Source organism: Lactuca virosa, chromosome 8, assembly GCF_052849685.1.
Source record: "Lactuca virosa cultivar CGN04683 chromosome 8, Lactuca_virosa_CGN04683_v6, whole genome shotgun sequence".
Lineage (NCBI taxonomy): Eukaryota > Viridiplantae > Streptophyta > Magnoliopsida > Asterales > Asteraceae > Lactuca > Lactuca virosa.
In genome coordinates, this window is record NC_136433.1 from 17187034 (window position 1) to 17205289 (window position 18256).

The 18256-nt window shown below is 35.9% G+C and overlaps 1 protein-coding gene and 1 non-coding gene across 2 annotated transcripts; one reads left to right on the forward strand and one right to left on the reverse strand.

Moving 5' to 3' along the window:
- Window positions 1–16110: 16110 nt before the first annotated feature.
- Window positions 16111–16183, forward strand: TRNAK-UUU (transfer RNA lysine (anticodon UUU)). Its single transcript has one exon. It is a non-coding gene; the product is annotated as a tRNA-Lys (tRNA).
- A 317-nt stretch (window positions 16184–16500) lies between these two features.
- Window positions 16501–18044, reverse strand: LOC145134306 (zeatin O-xylosyltransferase-like). The gene has a single exon (XM_079069170.1). The coding sequence runs from the start codon at window positions 18006–18008 to the stop codon at window positions 16620–16622; it is 1389 nt and encodes a 462-aa protein (XP_078925296.1). The 5' UTR covers window positions 18009–18044; the 3' UTR covers window positions 16501–16619.
- Between the last annotated feature and the right edge of the window lie 212 nt (window positions 18045–18256).

Below are 18256 nucleotides of genomic sequence, written 5' to 3' on the forward strand. Positions count from 1 at the left end.
CTCTAAGACTTGTTTTTGGAACGAAGTATGACTCATCTTCTTGACTTAACCATTTCAACAACAATTCACGATTCCTCTTCTTAGCCATACAAATACACTAAGATATCCTTAGAGGATCAATTGTGATATGGTTTTCCATAATCATTAAGATGATCATAAAACACGATACTAAAGTACTCTCCCATCTTTTCATATTGGAGAAACTTTTATCTTTCTGCCTAATTTGATTCTTCTCCTTCGTTCTGCTAAACATTTAAACTATTCCAATGTTTCAGAATTACACTTAAACTTGTAAGCATAACCATGTTTACTAAACTTTAGTAAATTATAACGAATAGTCTTATCGCTTTTTGTGGTTGGCCTGACCAGTGCACACCCAGTGTACCCGATCCCCTAGTCCTTCACTTGACTCACATATACATGTGAACAATGAATTAGTCTTATTTCCCAAAGATGAAAATTCTCATTCATCACACAACACAAGTTGCATGATTCCAAGTTTCTATCCAACTGAAACTTGGGTGATGAGAATCTTTCCTTATTTGGTAAATTTATACACTACCACAAACGAAAGAATCAAATCCATTTTCCAATATTGCTATTAATGGAATCATATAAACAACAATTTTCACAAATGCCATTGTAAGGAAACTTAAAATAAAATAAAAAAACTTTTCTTTATTTATAAAACTGCGGAAAAACTTTTCCTTACAATGCAATTACAAATGAAAACTATGTTGTTATCTATTCCTAAGCAATCTATCACAACTCTTAATCAACAACTCAAAATTTTGATAACCGAACCATGCAATCGAAATCCATCTCTTCGCGATCAGAATCAGCTTATTCTTCCTTTAAGTTTCCTTTCTTTTCTTCGATTCTCCAAAACATCAAAATGTAATTACATTACATCATGTATTAAGAATCTCCAAATAGAAACTTAATAGAGTAAGATAGTGGATTTACCTGAAGCAGAGTCATACATTTTGACTTTACCCTCCTTATGGTCCTTCAGGTAGATATGGCAGCTTCGCAACTAATGCACCTTCTATTGACAATAGAAGCAAACTGACTCTTTCGGAATGGTACATGGGACAATCTAAGACTTAGCCTTTCCTTTTCCCTTGGAAAGTGAAATATTTTCTAGACTTCCAATGTTTCCATTGTCATTGTCCATGGAAGTTTGGGAAGTAGATCTTCCAATCAAATTTGCTTTACCATTGCACCAAATCATTGCTGATTCAGCAACAACAAGCAAATAGGTAAGATTGATAAGGGTCATATCGTGGTCTGTCATATAGTAGTCCTTAATGATCCCGCTATATGACTCAGAAAGTGACTGAAGAATCCAGTTAACAACCAACTTCCTTGAGACTTTGACACCCAACTCTCCCAACCTGTCAATATGTAACTTCATCTCCAAGATGTTGGCATATATAGACTTCCATCTTTGTGTTTGCTTGCCAATAGGGATTGAGTGACCTTAAACTTTTCAAGTCTTTGAACTTGTGGGTTAAGGGGAATAATTGGAGGAGGTGGAGGAAGTGAAGCATGATTTCCACTTCCACGATTCAATCGCGGAACATCATCTTCAAGGGGAAAGCTTGTTCCAAGAGATTTAGGAAGACCATAGTTGTCTGAACTAGACATCTACAATGGGAGAAATTCAAGTTAGTTGATTTAACTCCTTAATATAACACCTAAATGAAATATTAAGGCTAGGACCCAACACAATATTTTACAATTCGGAAGAGGGATGCCGTAATCCAATTGCAAAATATTTGAAGGTATGTAAATGACGATTTACCAATTTCCACCATGAAAAACGAAATTGATTATTAAGTTTTAACTGGATTGAAATTCCTAGATCCTTTGAGATTCGTTGAACTTTTCAATGGCATGTTTAAATCTCGATTGTCCCTTCAAGTTTGTGACTGGTATGTCGAGGATCACAAACAAGGTGTGAATAACCATGCAAATTAGCTTGGTACACCCAATGTTACAACCACCTAATCAATGTGCCGGTTAACCACACACGCTCCATTGATCTATGATTAACATCAAGCTACCCTTTGTCACGCACTGTCAGTCCCAGATTAGTGTGTCGGTTAACCACACACGCTCCACTAACGTCTTAACAAGGTGCAAAGTGCAATTTCATGAGTTAGCACAAAATTCACATTTTTCCTAAGTAACTAAGATTGGGAATTTATAAGTCTTTAGTTACTTAGTATTTCATTATACTTTTAATGAAAATTTAAATGTCCTGTCAAACCCGTTCGGCTAACGACCCTCCACCAGTAAAGGAAGCGGTGGGTGAGAGTGGGCACCCATTAAACTGCCATTTTATAGGCAATAACCTTATACCCCCCTTATAGACCGGCTTCGTGAATGAGGCCTACTAACGGTAAGACTGACTTTACTCTTAGACATATATATAAATATTAAACCTATAATATTATAATAGTATAAGGGTTTAATTTTAAACTTTTAAAACTCTAGGGTTTGGAACTAAATGTTTCAAAGTGAGACTTTGAATTTACAAATTCCAAAACTTGAGGGCAAGTTTTGAACTATTCAAAAACTTTTGGTATCCATAAATTATGAGTTTAATATAGGTTTTGTGAAAAGACTCTTGACATTCCATAACTTGAGGACAAGTTATGGAGTTCATAAAAACATTTATGTAAAAGACTCTTCAAGTTCCATAACTTGAGGACAAGTTATGGAAGACTTGAAACCATTTAAGATGACATTTAAAAATGAGACCTTTCATTTTCCATAACTTGAGGACAAGTTATGGATTTCACCAAAAACAATAGATCAAAAATTCCAACTAACAAAATCAAACAATTTACCTATGATCTAATTAAGCTCATAAGTTAAGATAATTCATATCAAACAAGTTTCAAGAAATTAGCCTAATCGCATAAACTAATACAAATCATGAAACTTTGACAATTATTTTTTATTTAGATGAGAATCATCATTACCATAACAACAAAATCAAATTTTATGAACTAAAACATTTTGTGGTAATGATTCTAATCCAAAACAGGCCAAAAAAAACTCAAAAATCTGTCCACTTGAGCACCAACTCGTCGAGTACATGAACTGGACGCAGCGAGTTGGGCTGTTTCTGAGTGGACTCGGCGAGTCAGCCAGTGGACTCGGCGAGTCCATCAGTCAGATGCAAAAAATTCGATTTTTTTTACTTTGAAAACCAATAAAACATCAAGTATAATGGAAAACAACCCTAGGCTCTGATACCACTGAAGGGTTTTAGTATACTACAACATCCGATGGTGCACATACAACTCTAAATGCTTTGAATCTATGTTTTCTCTAATTATACATGCAATATTGTTTCCAAAGCATTAAGCCTACAACTAGCATGCAAATGACATAATCAACATAGAATTGAGTTATATAATTACCTCTTTGTTGTAGCTTGTAGAACTTCTTGAGTTTGGCCTTTAAGAACTTAGTGCCCCAAGTGCTGCACCTCAAATGGAATCACAACACACCTAGAACAAAGGATGACTTTTGAGAGAGTTTCTTCCACTCAAATCGGCTATAGTGACTCCAAGAACACTAGTGTGTAATTTTGGATACTAAGGGACTTCTTATATAGTGTGGCATGATTAGGGTTACACCATGTAAACCCTAATGTGAGTGACCTTCCATATTCCTTAGGCTCCATGGGTTTAAACTTCCATGGATCATCTATGGGTTGTCACATGGGTTTAGCCCAACCTAAGGAATCATGGATCATTGGCCCACACCATAAGAATGAATGATTTACCAAATCAACCCCTTATATATAATTAGTCTCTCTTTTATCACAAAATTAACTCCAAACTAATTTTTGATCAATACTAATTAAATAATATGATTTCATATTAATATATTAGAACTTATAATATATTAATAAATCATAAATAACCTCTTCTCAAAAGTCCATCCTATCAAATTGTCCTGGTAATATGCAACCCAAATGGACCATGCTACTCTCGGGTCAAGTACATACCAATTATAGTTATGGACTTAGACACCTAATCCAACAATAATAACATAACATAATCATACTGTCTAGCATAGTTGGGTACTATACTACCCCTTCGGCCCTATCGAACGGTAACCAGGGACTATTCCCCTTACTACCACTATCACATATCATCATATTATACTAGCATGTAAAACACATCCGATAGTGGCAAACCCAAGTAATTATCACAAAGACAACTACCCGACAAACAATCCCTAGTAGTGGGCCGACATTGTGGCCGTAGACCCGCTTCTACTGGAAGGTAACTCACCTCGATGTCATAAGGTGTCTGAACTGTCCTTGCTGCCGGAATCAACTCCTCTCAGATCCTACACATAACAATCTTCCTTAATTACTGTTTCCTGGTCACTCAAGTCAAAGTCAAAGTCAAGGTCAACACCTTGGCCAAAGTTAACTCTAGGTCAAAGTCAACATCCAGTTGACTCAACTCGCCGAGTTGACCCCACAACTCGTCGAGTTCCGAAATCATGGAAACACCAAGACCTCGACCCTACTCGCCGAGCCTTACATGGGCTCGCCGAGTTCTCCTTTAAAAAAAGTTGGGACCTTCTACAACTGACTCGCCGAGTTCATCCTTGAACTCGTCGAGTTCATCTTCATCTGAGTTAAGGTGTTTAGTCCTTGACTCGCTGAGTTCATCCTTGAACTCGTCGATTTCATCTTCATATGGTTGGGATATTGCCTTGGACTCGCCGAGTTCATCCTTGAACTCGTCGAGTACGATGATCTTCAGGTCCCTAATGAACCTAAATGGTCGAGTCTTCTTCTAACTCAACACACACTCGCTATCAGAAGAGGTTTTAGGGACAAATGCGACCTGACTCGCTGAGTCACATAAGCGACTCGCCGAGTCCCTCTATGTCCAAAACTATTCAGTCGATTTCATATGGTCTTAATGCATCCAAAACATAGATCTGACCTCCTAGGGTCCATATTACACGTAAAGTTATGAACTTGACGTTCATGCATGGGGTTTTTGGCTCAAAAGGCTCAAAAATGAGGTTTATATGATGCATGAGACTCCCATGGCCATAAAGTTGGCACCTTTAAGCCATGAGAACCCTCAATGGTTCCAGATCTGAAATCATACCCCCTTAGAACCACATAATCCAGAGAATGGCTTTACTAAAGCTTAGAAAAGGTAGAAACTTGTCCTAACTAGAGGTCTATGAGATAAATGGTCAAGGTTGAAGCTTTTTACCTTGAATGAGCTGGAAATGAAGCAAAACCTCTGGATCTTCTTGCTTCTTCTGGAACCACCAAGCTTCCACGTCCTTATTCAAGCTTCAAACAACCACAAACACACAAAAATGGCTCAAGAACACTCCAAATGCTTTAGGTGTAATACCTCGTTTATTTATTTAATAAATAAATAAAGTAATAAATACATAATAACCCTAAAAGCGGAATAGTGTAGCAAGAAGTTAGTTACGGGGGTTAAAAAGTCATAATTGAAAGTTTAAGGGGCTAAAAGTAAATTCTAAACTTAAAATGTAAATGATTTTAGAAGTGGGGTTTAAAGTGTAAATTATGGAGTGATATTGAAAGGAAATTGGATGGGAGGGACCTATCCTGCTAATATAGCAATATGTTTGTGTGTGTCGGATATATATACATGCGCTATGAAACCCTAACCCTATTTTCACTATTCCCAGCCATCACCCTCCTCTTCTTCACCTTCATCTGCCACCCTACCTTGTGGCTCCGATCATATGACTCCGGCAAGCATGCCGTTTCCCCAACCGACGCCATCTTTCCTCCGCCACCGTGAAGCCGCTGAAGCCAACCACCGGACGTCGCAAAACCACCATGGCCGGTCGAATGGGCACCGTGGAGGCGCTGCAATCGTGTGGGAATCGTGGAACCACCAGAAACGCCGTCGTCGGACGTTAGGCTGATGTTGCTGCGGTGAATTGTTGTTGCGACCGCTTCCTAGTGTCGCTCTTTGTTTTCTGCTGCCCCGTCGTCAGCCACGACCATTCTACCACTGCCTAATGCCATTGGTGAACGTGCCGCCTGCTGCCTAGTTGAGGGGTTGCATCGGCGGTCTCGTGTAGTGAAGGAATTTATGTTGCTGATGAGGTCGTAACCGCCAACCATCGTCGTCACGCCGCCGCTGTAGCTGTTCGTCGAACATCTCACCGCCACCAGCCACCGTGGAAGGTGGCTGTGTGCGTGTTTCACTTCGCGTTTAGGTGGGTGGTTGTATCTCCACTAGTAGTTCATGTGTTGGGTGTTTTGTATAGCAGGAAAAGCAAGAAAAGGCATCACCACCACCATAGGGTGGTGGCTGCCGCCATTCGCCACCGCCGGCCACCATTAGGTGGTTGTGTGTGTATGTTTACTTTACTTAGTGTAGTGTGTGTGTGCGTTTATTTTTAGTATTTTCTTTGTAAATTGTAAAATGGAATAATGAAAGGAAATTCCACCACCTTAGGGTGGTGGCTGCCGCCTCCTGCCGCCACCGGCAGCCATGTCGGGTGGCGGTGTGCTTGCCTCGTTGAGTTTGTTTCGTCTAGGGTGCTTGAAACCCTAATGGGCCTTGTAAGCCCTAATGGGCCCAATGAAGCTTAATGGGCTTAGTGAAAACCCTAATGAGCTTAATGATATTCTAGTGGGCCTAATAGGCCCAATAAATCCCTAATTGACCTAAAAGCCCGACAAATTGATAAATGGGCTAGTATTTGGGTTGGAAAACCCTAATGCCAATAAAACCCTAATTGTGAGAATTAATCGGGACACACACACGAGAATTATTTAATAGCTTGAAATATTAAATAATAATCATTGGCAAAGATTAATCTAAGCAATATTGGACTTAATGGATTAAGTCCTTAGTGGATTTAGTCCTTAATGGGTTAAGTAGGAAACTTAACCCTAATCATCATGTTATGTGAAACCCTAATTTCACTTGGGCCTTAGGTTGGGCCGTTCTATTGGGCCTAGATGATTGGGATAATAATGGGCCATCCAAGAGCAAGCAATTGAACTAGAATAATTTAATGGGCATAGAGTAAGGCCCATGTAAGGGGTTTGGGCCCAATTTGGAAAATTGGGCCATAGATGGGCCACAGTTTGGGCCTTAGTGATTATATGATGTTGGGCCTTAGAATAAGATCATGTATAGGCTTTGGCCCAATTTGGAAAACTGGGCCATATGTTGGGCTTTGATTCCTAATTGACTTTGGGCCTATGGATTGGGTCTTGGGCTTAAATAAAGCCAAGCCTGGGGTAATGTAGTAATTATCCAAAGTATGTGCTTATGGTTATGTAGTGGGACCCAATTATTAATTGGGTGATGTTTTGATATTGACAGATCGGGAATCTGTCATCCAGCAGCTGGGGTTGAGTCTGCAGGACTTCAGCAGTGTGGGATTGAGTCTGCGGGACTTCAGCAGTGCCAGGTGAGTCTTCTCATTATACCTTACCTGGAATGGTAACTAGGTGTGACCGGAAGGTCTTATGTGTATGAATGAGTTATGAGACTTTATGTGATATGTGACCAAAAGGTCTTATATCTTTGACTTATGTGATATGTGACCGGAAGGTCTTATATATTTGTATGAGCTCTGTGACTTATGTGATATGTGACCGGAAGGTCTTATATATTGGTATGAGCTATGTGACTTATGTGATTTGTATATGCTGTATGACTTGGGACCGGAAGGTCGACAGAGTTATGGCCGGAAGGCAAATCATGTTAGGGCCGGAAGGTCTACCGGAGTGTGGGACCGAAAGGTCCCACTGAGACACATTGACCGGAAGGTCAAGTAGAGCTATAGCCTCGAGTGGCTAATTGTATGTACGTGGTATTTTGGGGAACTCACTAAGCATGTGTGCTTACCGTGTTATGTGTTATGTGTTTCAGGTATATTGTTTCAAAGGAAAGGAGCCGGCTTGGTCGCAGCGCATCACACTATGTTTTCCGCACACAGGATCCTTGGGATTACACTGTGATATGGTTTTATGATACTCTGTTTGATTATTGACACTTTGGTTTTTGATATGAGATATTATTATGAAAGTTTTTATATTGATCGGTTTTATGCAATAACTTAAGATAAAAATGAAATTTCTGGCCTTGAATTTTGGGATGTTACATTAGGGTTTCGAGTTAGGGCTTTTCTGGACTGTGAGAGACGATGAAGGCTGAAGTGGGACAAGATAATGTGTTTAAATAGGTTGCAAACCCTAAATATTAGGGTTTCATCCAGGCAGTCCTACTCGTCGAGTCGGGCTCCCGACTCGTCGAGTAGGTTACTTAAAACCCGAGTCCATAATAAAATCTACTTGACGAGTTGGGCCTCCAACTCATCGAGTCCCGGTGTAAAAATGAAAATACTTATATTGAAAGTAGGTATCGGGAATCGGGTGTTACATAGACCCAGTACCGGTTGAAAGATACCGAAGGGGCTGAAATAGACCCAATTATGTTTGACTGTTATGTATGTATGGTATGTGGTATTTTGGGGAAGCTTAGTAAGCTTTATGCTTACAGTTTTTAGTTATGTTTCAGGTACTTCCAGCTCAAAAGGGAAGGGCCCGACTTGATCGTACTGCATCCGCCCTTGTTTTCCCCATTATGTGATTTTAGGATTTGTACTCTCATATTATTCCATTACGATACACTTTTGGTTGTTTTGACATAAGGATCCTGTGGTATCTAAATTCAGGATCTTGGATTTCAAGATCGAGGGTGTCTCTTCATGGGGTTTGCGGATTTCTGCTCTCATTCTTTCCACCTCCTTGAGTAATTTTCTATTGTCTTCTTGTTGCTGAGTCACCTGTTGCGTTAACATCTTCATCATGGAGAAGAGTTCGTTGTTAGAGATTAAAACGGGAGGATCTTGGAAGCCCAGGGATCCTAGATTCCCTTGGGTAGTGATCAGAGAGTTTCTCTTTTTAGAAGCATCAAAAGTTTTCCTCTGACCAGGAGGTCTGCTTGGAGGCGGTGGCAGATTTTTTTGAAGAAATGGGAGGAATAGAGGAAAAAGATAAGGTTGGTTGTGTAGACATTATTTTCGAGAATTATATGCACCACGACCCCACAGTGGGCGCCAAATTGTTTTGGTCAAAAATCAATTTAGAATATATCAACCAAATTGTATGAGAGGCTGTGATGTTATGACAAATTTGTATATAGGATTGAAATCAGAATGACACAAGTGAATTACAAGGAAAGCTCTTGATCCTTGCTAGGATCTCTGACATAAAACCTTGGGATGTGATAATGATCACCTGCCTTATTTAATTTTATTGATTAAAATCAATTTACAAGAATGAGATTGAAAGTACGAGTACAAGTGTATCGGTGAGTCTAAGTTTCTAAAAGATTGTCCATGTTGTGTATCTTTTACATGTGTATATATAGTCTAGGTTAAGTAACTAAAAGTTTGATATTCCCGAGATCCTGTTGAACTAGTATCTGCACATTGCCTTGACTTGGTATTTCCGGGTCTTAAGCCTGATTGAAGCGATTATTCAGAGTTGATGAGTCTTTTGTTGACTAATTCTGCACATGTGAAGAATAAATAAGAAATATATCCGTTAATTTTGTTAGGAGAAAATAATAACGGTGATGGTCAGGATCCTGATGTATGTTTCGGGATCCTGATATTCCTTTAAGGTCCAGATTCTTGGATAGGTTTGAGGATCTTGACCCCTAACAGAGAGAGCTTATGATTCACTTTCTTGCGATTACCCCTTTCATATTATGTTTTTTTAGGTTTCTTAAGGACTTAGATTCAGTTTATTAGAGGTTTCTTTGGCAATGTTTGTTCTTTGGTTTTGCTAATTGGTAGCCATTTGCTGAATACCACTTTAGATGAGGGTTGATACATGGAATCCCATTTCTCCAATTTTCTTCATTTTGACGATGGAAGGGTTAAATGTAACTATATAATATGTGGTGATAGTTGGCTTGTTTCGTGATATTGTTATATGAGATGATGATTTCAAATATCTCATCTTTTTTGTGTGGATGATGCCATTTTTCTAGGTGAATGTAGGAGGGTCAATATAATGAATCTCATTGGTATTCTTAATTACTTTTATACGATCCCTGGTTTGTAGATTAATCTAAAAAAATCTAATATCCTTGGGGTTTCTGTCGGTCAATCGTAAATTGATCAGTTTGCTTCTCTAACAGGATGTAAGGATGCTAAACTCACGTTCTTTTATCGGGGGTGATTATATCAATGTTATCAGCATGGAAAATTATTATATACAAGTTTCATTAGAAACTTTAGGCTTGGAAAATCAAACTTCTTTCAATAGTTGGTCGGTCTATTCTTTTGAAGTTTGTGTTGTGTTCTCTTAATATTTATTACATGTTCTTGTTTCGTATGTCGGGCACTGTTAATAAACATCTTGGAAGTTTAAGGGATTTTTTTGGGGGGTAATGAAGTGGGAGATCGTAAATTACACTAGTACAGAAAACATTTGTTGATGCGGTTAAAATGATTAATTGATGCGGGTATTGAACCGCACTAAAAAATATCGCATAAAAAAATACCCTTATTTAATGGTGCGGTTTCAAAACCGCACCAAAAAATAGCCAAAACCGCCTCAAAAAATACATAGCTAAAACCGCACCAGGTTCGCCATTGATGCACACCACGCTACTTATGAAGCTTCATTTTTTTGTATTTAGGTATGTTTGGTGAATGTTTTTCAATCAAAGGTTCAATCGCAATTTCCATTTATCAAAAAAGGATGGTTTCAAACTCTGTAATTTATTTTTCTCTAACAGTTAAAAATCTTTTCTTGGGAAATTACATTTCATCGATGTTGTTTTCAATTTCTTTTTCAACATCATCTTAAAACTCACTCTGCAAAAAGGGAAAATGACATAAAAGCCCTTAATTTTTCACAAAAATGTCGGTTTTACCCTTGGACGTGTTTTATGTCCAGTAAAGCCCGAAGTTTTGTTTAATTTGTTCATTTTTACCCTTGTAGCCGGTTTCCAGGTAACCTACCGGTTACCTAATGCCATTAAAGCCCTTGAATTTTCAAAAATGTTTGAATTTACCCTTAAGTTTTTCAAAAATGTTCGGATTTACCCTTACATTGATTGTTGTTTTTATTATTATTATTATTATTATTATTAATACATTTTTAATTGTATAAAAATATTTTATACATACATTTTTAAATGTATAAAAATATTTTATACATTTTAATACATTTTTAAATGTATAAAAATATTTTATACACACATTTTTAAATGTATACAAATATTTTTACTAATATAAATATATTTTTAAAAATATATGTACTTGTATTTAGTATTTATATACATTTGAAAACCCTAAATCTTCATCTATAATTGTTGAATCGAACAGAAAAAGCTTGATAAAGTAAAAAATGTCGTCAATAACTGATTTTGCAAAAACAAATGCTTCAGATCAATATAAAAATTGATGCATTTCGTGATCTTTTTTGTGAACTTACAACAATCATAAATGAAGTTTACACTCGTATTTGACATTTCGTTATCAATTTTTGAGATAAAAACAGTTAACGAATGATTTTAAGTTGATAATACTTAATTTTTACAGTGATCAAGTGTTTTTGTCGAGGTTTTTTTGAATTATATTCTGTATATTTTTCATTTACGAGTGTTATTTGTTGATCATTTATTGTTATCTACTAACTATTAACCTAATATAGTTGAATAATAGAGATTTTTTCAAATTTTATAGTAAATCTTATCTGTAATCGAGTGTTTTTATTGAGGTTTTCTAATTACGAGGGTTTTATAATTGTTACGTTATGTTTTTAATTAATGAATATTTATTTTGCTTATCTATTTAGTATGATGTTTGATAATAAATATATATTTATACTTGGTAATATGTACAAATACATATAATTATATCTTTTATATAATATACACCATATAAATACATATTTTTATATTTATATGTATATAATATATTTTTATATGAAATAAATATATATATATATATATATATATATATATATATATATATATATATATATATATATATATATATATACTTATACCTACTAAATACAAATAAATACATTTTTAATATATAAATACATTTCTATAGGAATACACGGGCTTTCAAATGTATATATAAATATTAAATACAAGTATATATATTTTTAAAAATATATTTATATTAGTAAAAATATTTTTATACATTTAAAAATGTGTGTATAAAATATTTTTATACATTTAAAAATGTATTAATAATAATAATAATAATAATAATAATAAAATAATAATAATAATAACAATAATAATAATAATATGTATAAAAATGTATTAAAAACGTATGAAATATTTTTATACATTTAAAAATGTATGTATAAACTATTTTTATACAATTAAAAATGTAATAATAATAATAATAATAATAATAATAATAACAATCAATGTAAGGGTAAATTCATACATTTTTGAAAAACTTAAGGGTAAATCCGAACATTTTTGAAAATTCAAGGGCTTTACTGGCATTAGGTAACCTAGGTAACCGGTAGGTTACCTGGAAACCGGCTACAAGGGTAAAAATGAACAAATTAAACAAAACTTCGGGCTTTACTGGACATAAAACAAGTCCAAGGGTAAAACCGACATTTTTGTGAAAACTTAAGGGCTTTTATGTCATTTTCCCCTGCAAAAACTAGCTTCATACCCATTGATTGAAAGTCACTTAAGCAAACATCATAAATCTTTGGATCCTTTTTTGGAGATATATCACGGAAGAAAAGAAATCTGCAGAGATTCAGAACAAAAAAACATCGTTAAAACTTAAAATATGACATCTGTTTATAATTAATAAGATAAAAATGGAGTCACAAATCCATTAATGAAAAGAAGATAAATAATGGACATACCTCACATGCGTTTTCAAGCATGAAATCGAAAAATCTATAATTATGAGAAGATGTTGCATCTCCAACGTTATATAAAAGAGGGAAGATTGAATGAAAATTTTGAAAAACATGAAAATTGTGAATGAAATTTGGAGGGAACTAGTGCGAAATGAAATATTCGAATGAAATTTTTAGAGGAAAGATTAATGGTACGGTTCAATATTTTTTAGTGCGAATTGTTTTTTGGTGCGGTTCAATGTTTTTTAGTGCGAATTATTTTTAATGCGGTTGTAATTGTTTTTTAGGGCGGTTTCCACATGATTTTTTGGTGCGGTTTCGGGAAAGCGCATCAAAAAATGTTTTAATTGTGCGATTTTGGGAAACTGCACTAACAAAGCTATTTTATGGTGCGATTCTTTTATTTTTTGATGCTGTAGGTATTTAATAAGTCGGTTTTTTGAAGGGACCGCATCAAAAAATAAAAATCACCCGCACTATTAAATGACTTGTGTACTAGTGTTACATTGGGTGAAATGGGAGTTCGTTCCGACGAGTAAAGAGAAAGGTGGTTTGGATGTTGGTTTTTTGGAGGCATTTAACAAATCGTTATTTCTTAAATGGAAGTGACGCTTCCTAAAAAACTCTAAAGCTTTATGATGTAGGATGATAAAAAAGTTTTCAGGGTCATGATGGAGGTCTTAGTTGGAATGAGGCCTCGGTTTTGACCAGTGGTGTTTGAGAGAAAATTATTGATGCCATAAATCAGTTGAATGGTGATGCTCTAGTTTCTCGGGATGTTTTTCAAAGAAAGGTTGGTGATGACGTCGCTACTTCTTTTTGGAAAGACCATTGAATTGGAGAATATCCTTTGATGGTGTATTTTCACCGCCTTTATATGTTAGACATGCAACAAGATTGTCATATTAACCAGAGATAAGATGGTGATTTTCAACTTGGGATTGGAGACGAGCGATTCAAGGTGGAACACTGTTTGCTCACTTACAATAATTGCATGGTGTATTGAATTATTCCTCTTTCTTTGATTCCAAAATGATAGTGGGTTATGAGATGCAGGTGGTAGTAACCAATTCATGGTATTAGAGGCTATAAAACTCATCAATGATAACTCTCTTCCTGATGACGTTTTTTTCTACTAGGTGAAATAATTACCCTCCACGCAAGGTGAACATTTTCTATTGGTCGTTGTCTTCTAAAAAAATTACAAACTCATATGAATTTGGATGCTAAATGTATTAATACTCCGACGATGATTTGTGGTGTTTGTAACTCAAATATTGAAGACATTAATTATCAATGTTTTCTTTGGTCGTGACAGTCATTAACTCAAATATGGAAGACATTAATCACCTGGTTATTACTAGCAAAGTCGTGGAAGAATTGTAGAATTTTGTTAGTAAGTGATGTGACATTATGACACTTGTGTTTTCATTGGTCAAATAGGTGGTGGCTTGGATCATTTTCATTCATTTGTCTTCTACTAGACGTATGGATTTGTAGGCAATAATAATGAAGATGTGATGGTTAATTTGGAACACCATTATTTTCGGTGAGCATAACATAAGAAGGAATTACTCAGTCGACAGTTTGGTTGATTATTCTTATAATTTGTTTGTGTATAGAAACATAAAATAAGTTCTAGTAGGGATGTTTGGTTACAGAATCCTATTCTATCTACTCCTTTGTAACGTTTGTGAGCGGTTTACTAACTTTGGTTTCTATAAAATTTGGTTGTTCAAAACAAATTCCCAATAACCTCCTTGTTCGTATCTTTGAACTCAACTAACAACCACCAAAGCCTACTAAGATAGGATAAGACAACAACACATGTTCCACAATAAAGGATCTTATGCAGTCTTTGAACCATGAATTCAATAACCTCGCGCTAAATATTTTGTTGAGTAAATCAACAACGTCAAGAACAGTGTCAAGAAACAAAGTTCCGTTTAATTTCGAATACACCTTTACAAGAAAACAAAATAAGAAAGAAAGTATATATAAAAAATTTGCATTTTTCATGTTGCAATGTGTAATACCTACAAAAAGATTGTTCATGGAAGCAGACCAACTTACCATAACCTCTTTGCATCAAGCAATTGATATAGTGGCCTAATGATCCATATTGTCAACAATATTAATAAAAGAGATAAAATAAAAGAGATTTTCTAACGTGTGTCCTAAGGAAACATATAAGGTGTCTTAAGGGAATATATAAAAATAATTAATTGAAAAATATAACCATAACTAAATATGAAATGCATTAATTATAAAAAATATTACCATAATTAAATGTGAATTGTATTAATAATCTCCATGATAAATGTATTTCGTATTTAATTATAGTAATATTTTTTATAATTAATACTTCTTATATTTGTCATTATTAGAAAATCTCAAAATATAATTGTAAGGTATCATTGTTTTGGGTTAAGATTTTATTTTAGAGTTTGATGATAGTAGAAAAAAAGGTGAACGAGCGAGGGTCGGAAAAGAAAAAATTGTCTTTATTAAACTAGACAAGTTAACGTTACGAATTAAACTATTCTTAATTAAAAGGACCAAATTCGTTAACAAACCTAAATTTATTTTTGGGATAATGACTTAAAAGGGTAATATATTTTTTTTGAATTGTATATATTTGGTCACTAAGATTTTTTCTTCATCCACATTTACCCCTTCAACTTGTTAAACTGTATACATTCAATCATTATGATTTCATGTTAGTCGGAAAAAATGACTTAATAGGATAATATTTTTCTCATTTTATACATATTTAGTCCTTAATTATTTTTGTAAACATTTAGTCCTTAATATATATATATATATATATATATATATATATATATATATATATATATATATATATATATATATATATTAAGGACTAAATATGTACAAAGTAAGAAATATATTACCCTATTAAGTCATTTTTACGGGTTAACCTGGAGTAGCGAATGTGTACAGTTTAACAAGTTGAAGGGGTATATATGGACAGAAAAAAAAAACTCAATGATCAAATGTGTACAAATCAAAAAATATATTACCTTTATTATCCATTTATTTTTTACAAACATTTAAACATATTTCAATCCATAAAAATCACATTTGAAGTTTTCTTCTTCCTTTTTCTTTAATCATAGCTATATCAAGGTTTTTAAGGTTTGGAAGTCCATGTAGCCGTTCTAGCTCAGTTGGTAGAGCGCGTGGCTTTTAACCACGTGGTCGTGGGTTCGAGTCCCACGGATGGCGATATTTTTACCTTCCAATTTTGCTTTTTTACTACTAAAAGCAGTCAGCAAAAGGAAAGCAACTTAATATTTTATTGGGAATAAAGAAAATCGTACGTAATTTTGTTATCAAAATGGGTATGAAAAGCGAGTTTACGTTTCGTTATCTAATGAAACATTGGGTTTTAAATTAAATTTATTTTTTTCTAAATTGATAATTTAAAAGTAAATAAAAATGGGCGAATGGTAATGAATTCAAACCCAACTAACAAACCCCCCCCCCCCCCCCCCCAAACCAAAAAAAAAAAAAAAAACATGACTTAAAACAAGCTCTGAAAATTGAGACCAAAATCAATTTTCTCCGTAAATTATCATGGAATTGTCTATCAATATTAGAACATTATATTATATTAAATTAAATTATCACCAAATTCCATATTCCAAAACACAAGCAGTCTCTATCTTGTAACATGAGCGACAAATGCATCCAAATCCATCCGCGTAACGCCACCATCCACCACCGATCGCCGCACCCTATCACCTAGCTCAGCCGCCCTTTTCCGCATCTCCTCCCCTTCATCAGATGCCATCAATCTCCTAACCACCCCTTCAACCACCATCGAACTCACCAACTCCTTCCTTTCTGTCCAATCCCTGACGTACATTCCAGTATTCAACACTCTAGTTATAAGCATAGCATTTCGTGGCTGATCAGAATGCATCGGCCATGCCGCCATTGGCACACCCATGGTGATGCTTTCCATGCTCGAGTTCCACCCACAGTGGCTCATAAAACCTCCGGTGGACGGGTGGGCCAAGATCTCTGACTGTGGTACCCAGTCCCCCACCACCAACCCATTCTCAACGAACCCTTTTGGAAGTTCGATCTTTCTAACTTCCCCTTCATCAAAGATGTCGCCTTTATCAGCGTCTCTCAACACCCAGATGAATCTTTGTTCACTTTTTTCTAAACCCAAAGCGATCTCTTGGATTTGCTCATTGCTGATGGAAGTAGTCGTCCCAAACGAAACATATAGAACTGAGTTGGGTTTTTGTTTCTCGAGCCAATCGAATAGTTTATGTCGTTTGTGACTTGAATCGTGAGTTATGGCAACTGGATTGAATGGGCCAAGGGCCCACAGCTTTTGGTGATCTTCATTCTCTTCTTGTTCGAGTAGATCGATGTATTTCCCTTCGATAACCCTACAAGCATCGAGAATCGTACCAGATGTAAATTTCTTGTAAGAAACATCTGTGGAGAGAATGAACTGTAAACCATCTGTTGAGTAACAATCTTCATCAGAAGGGAGTTCTTTCTTTATCGATTCGAGTTCGCCGTCGAGAGGTGGCCGGCCGGTGGCTTCCTGGTGATACCAAAAAGAAGCAAAAGCGGAGCAGCAAGAGAACATATAGGCCTCGGCGTTAGGATAAGAACCAACGTCTTGAACAACTGGTCCCATGAGATAGTCGTAAATGACGACGACTCGTTTTGACGCCGGCGATAAGGTCGAAAGCAGGTCGACAAAGGGTTGTCGGAGATGCATGGCGGATTTGAAAGATGGGATGAGGTGGGAGGGGAATTTGATGGCGGTGGTGGGGTCAGGTGGAGGCGAGGGGAAGTGCGGAGTTGGATAGTCATGGAAGTGGATGGTGTCGATTGAAAGTGAATCCCAGGCGCCATGGATGCGGGTCTTGGCTTGGCGGGCGTGAGTGGTGGTGGTGATGACGTGGATTGGGATGTTGTAGGCGGCGATGAGGCGGGAGAGGTGGAGGAGCTGGTTGAGATGACCTTGTGCCGGAAAAGGGACGATGACCACCACTATATCGGATTGTTTTATGGCTGCCATGAGGGATGTGGTTTGAGAAAGAACAAAATTTGTAGCTTTTTGGAACAGTGCGATTGCAGGTGGTTTTTTTCTAGTTATATAAAAATGTTTGTGGGTCCACAGAGTTTGACACTAAAAATAGTGCGTTAGTGGGGGTGGTTTATTTCGATTCATAATAGTTGTTTCATTTGATAAAGGAAATCACACAAAAACCCTAAGTAAATTTCTAAAAGAAACCTTATGTTATTTTTTAGTATACTTTAACCATT

Coding starts and splice junctions, on each gene's coding strand:
- LOC145134306 (XM_079069170.1), bottom strand. CDS start 18,008: ATGGCAGCCATAAAACAATCCGATATAGTGGTGGTCATCGTCCCTTTT.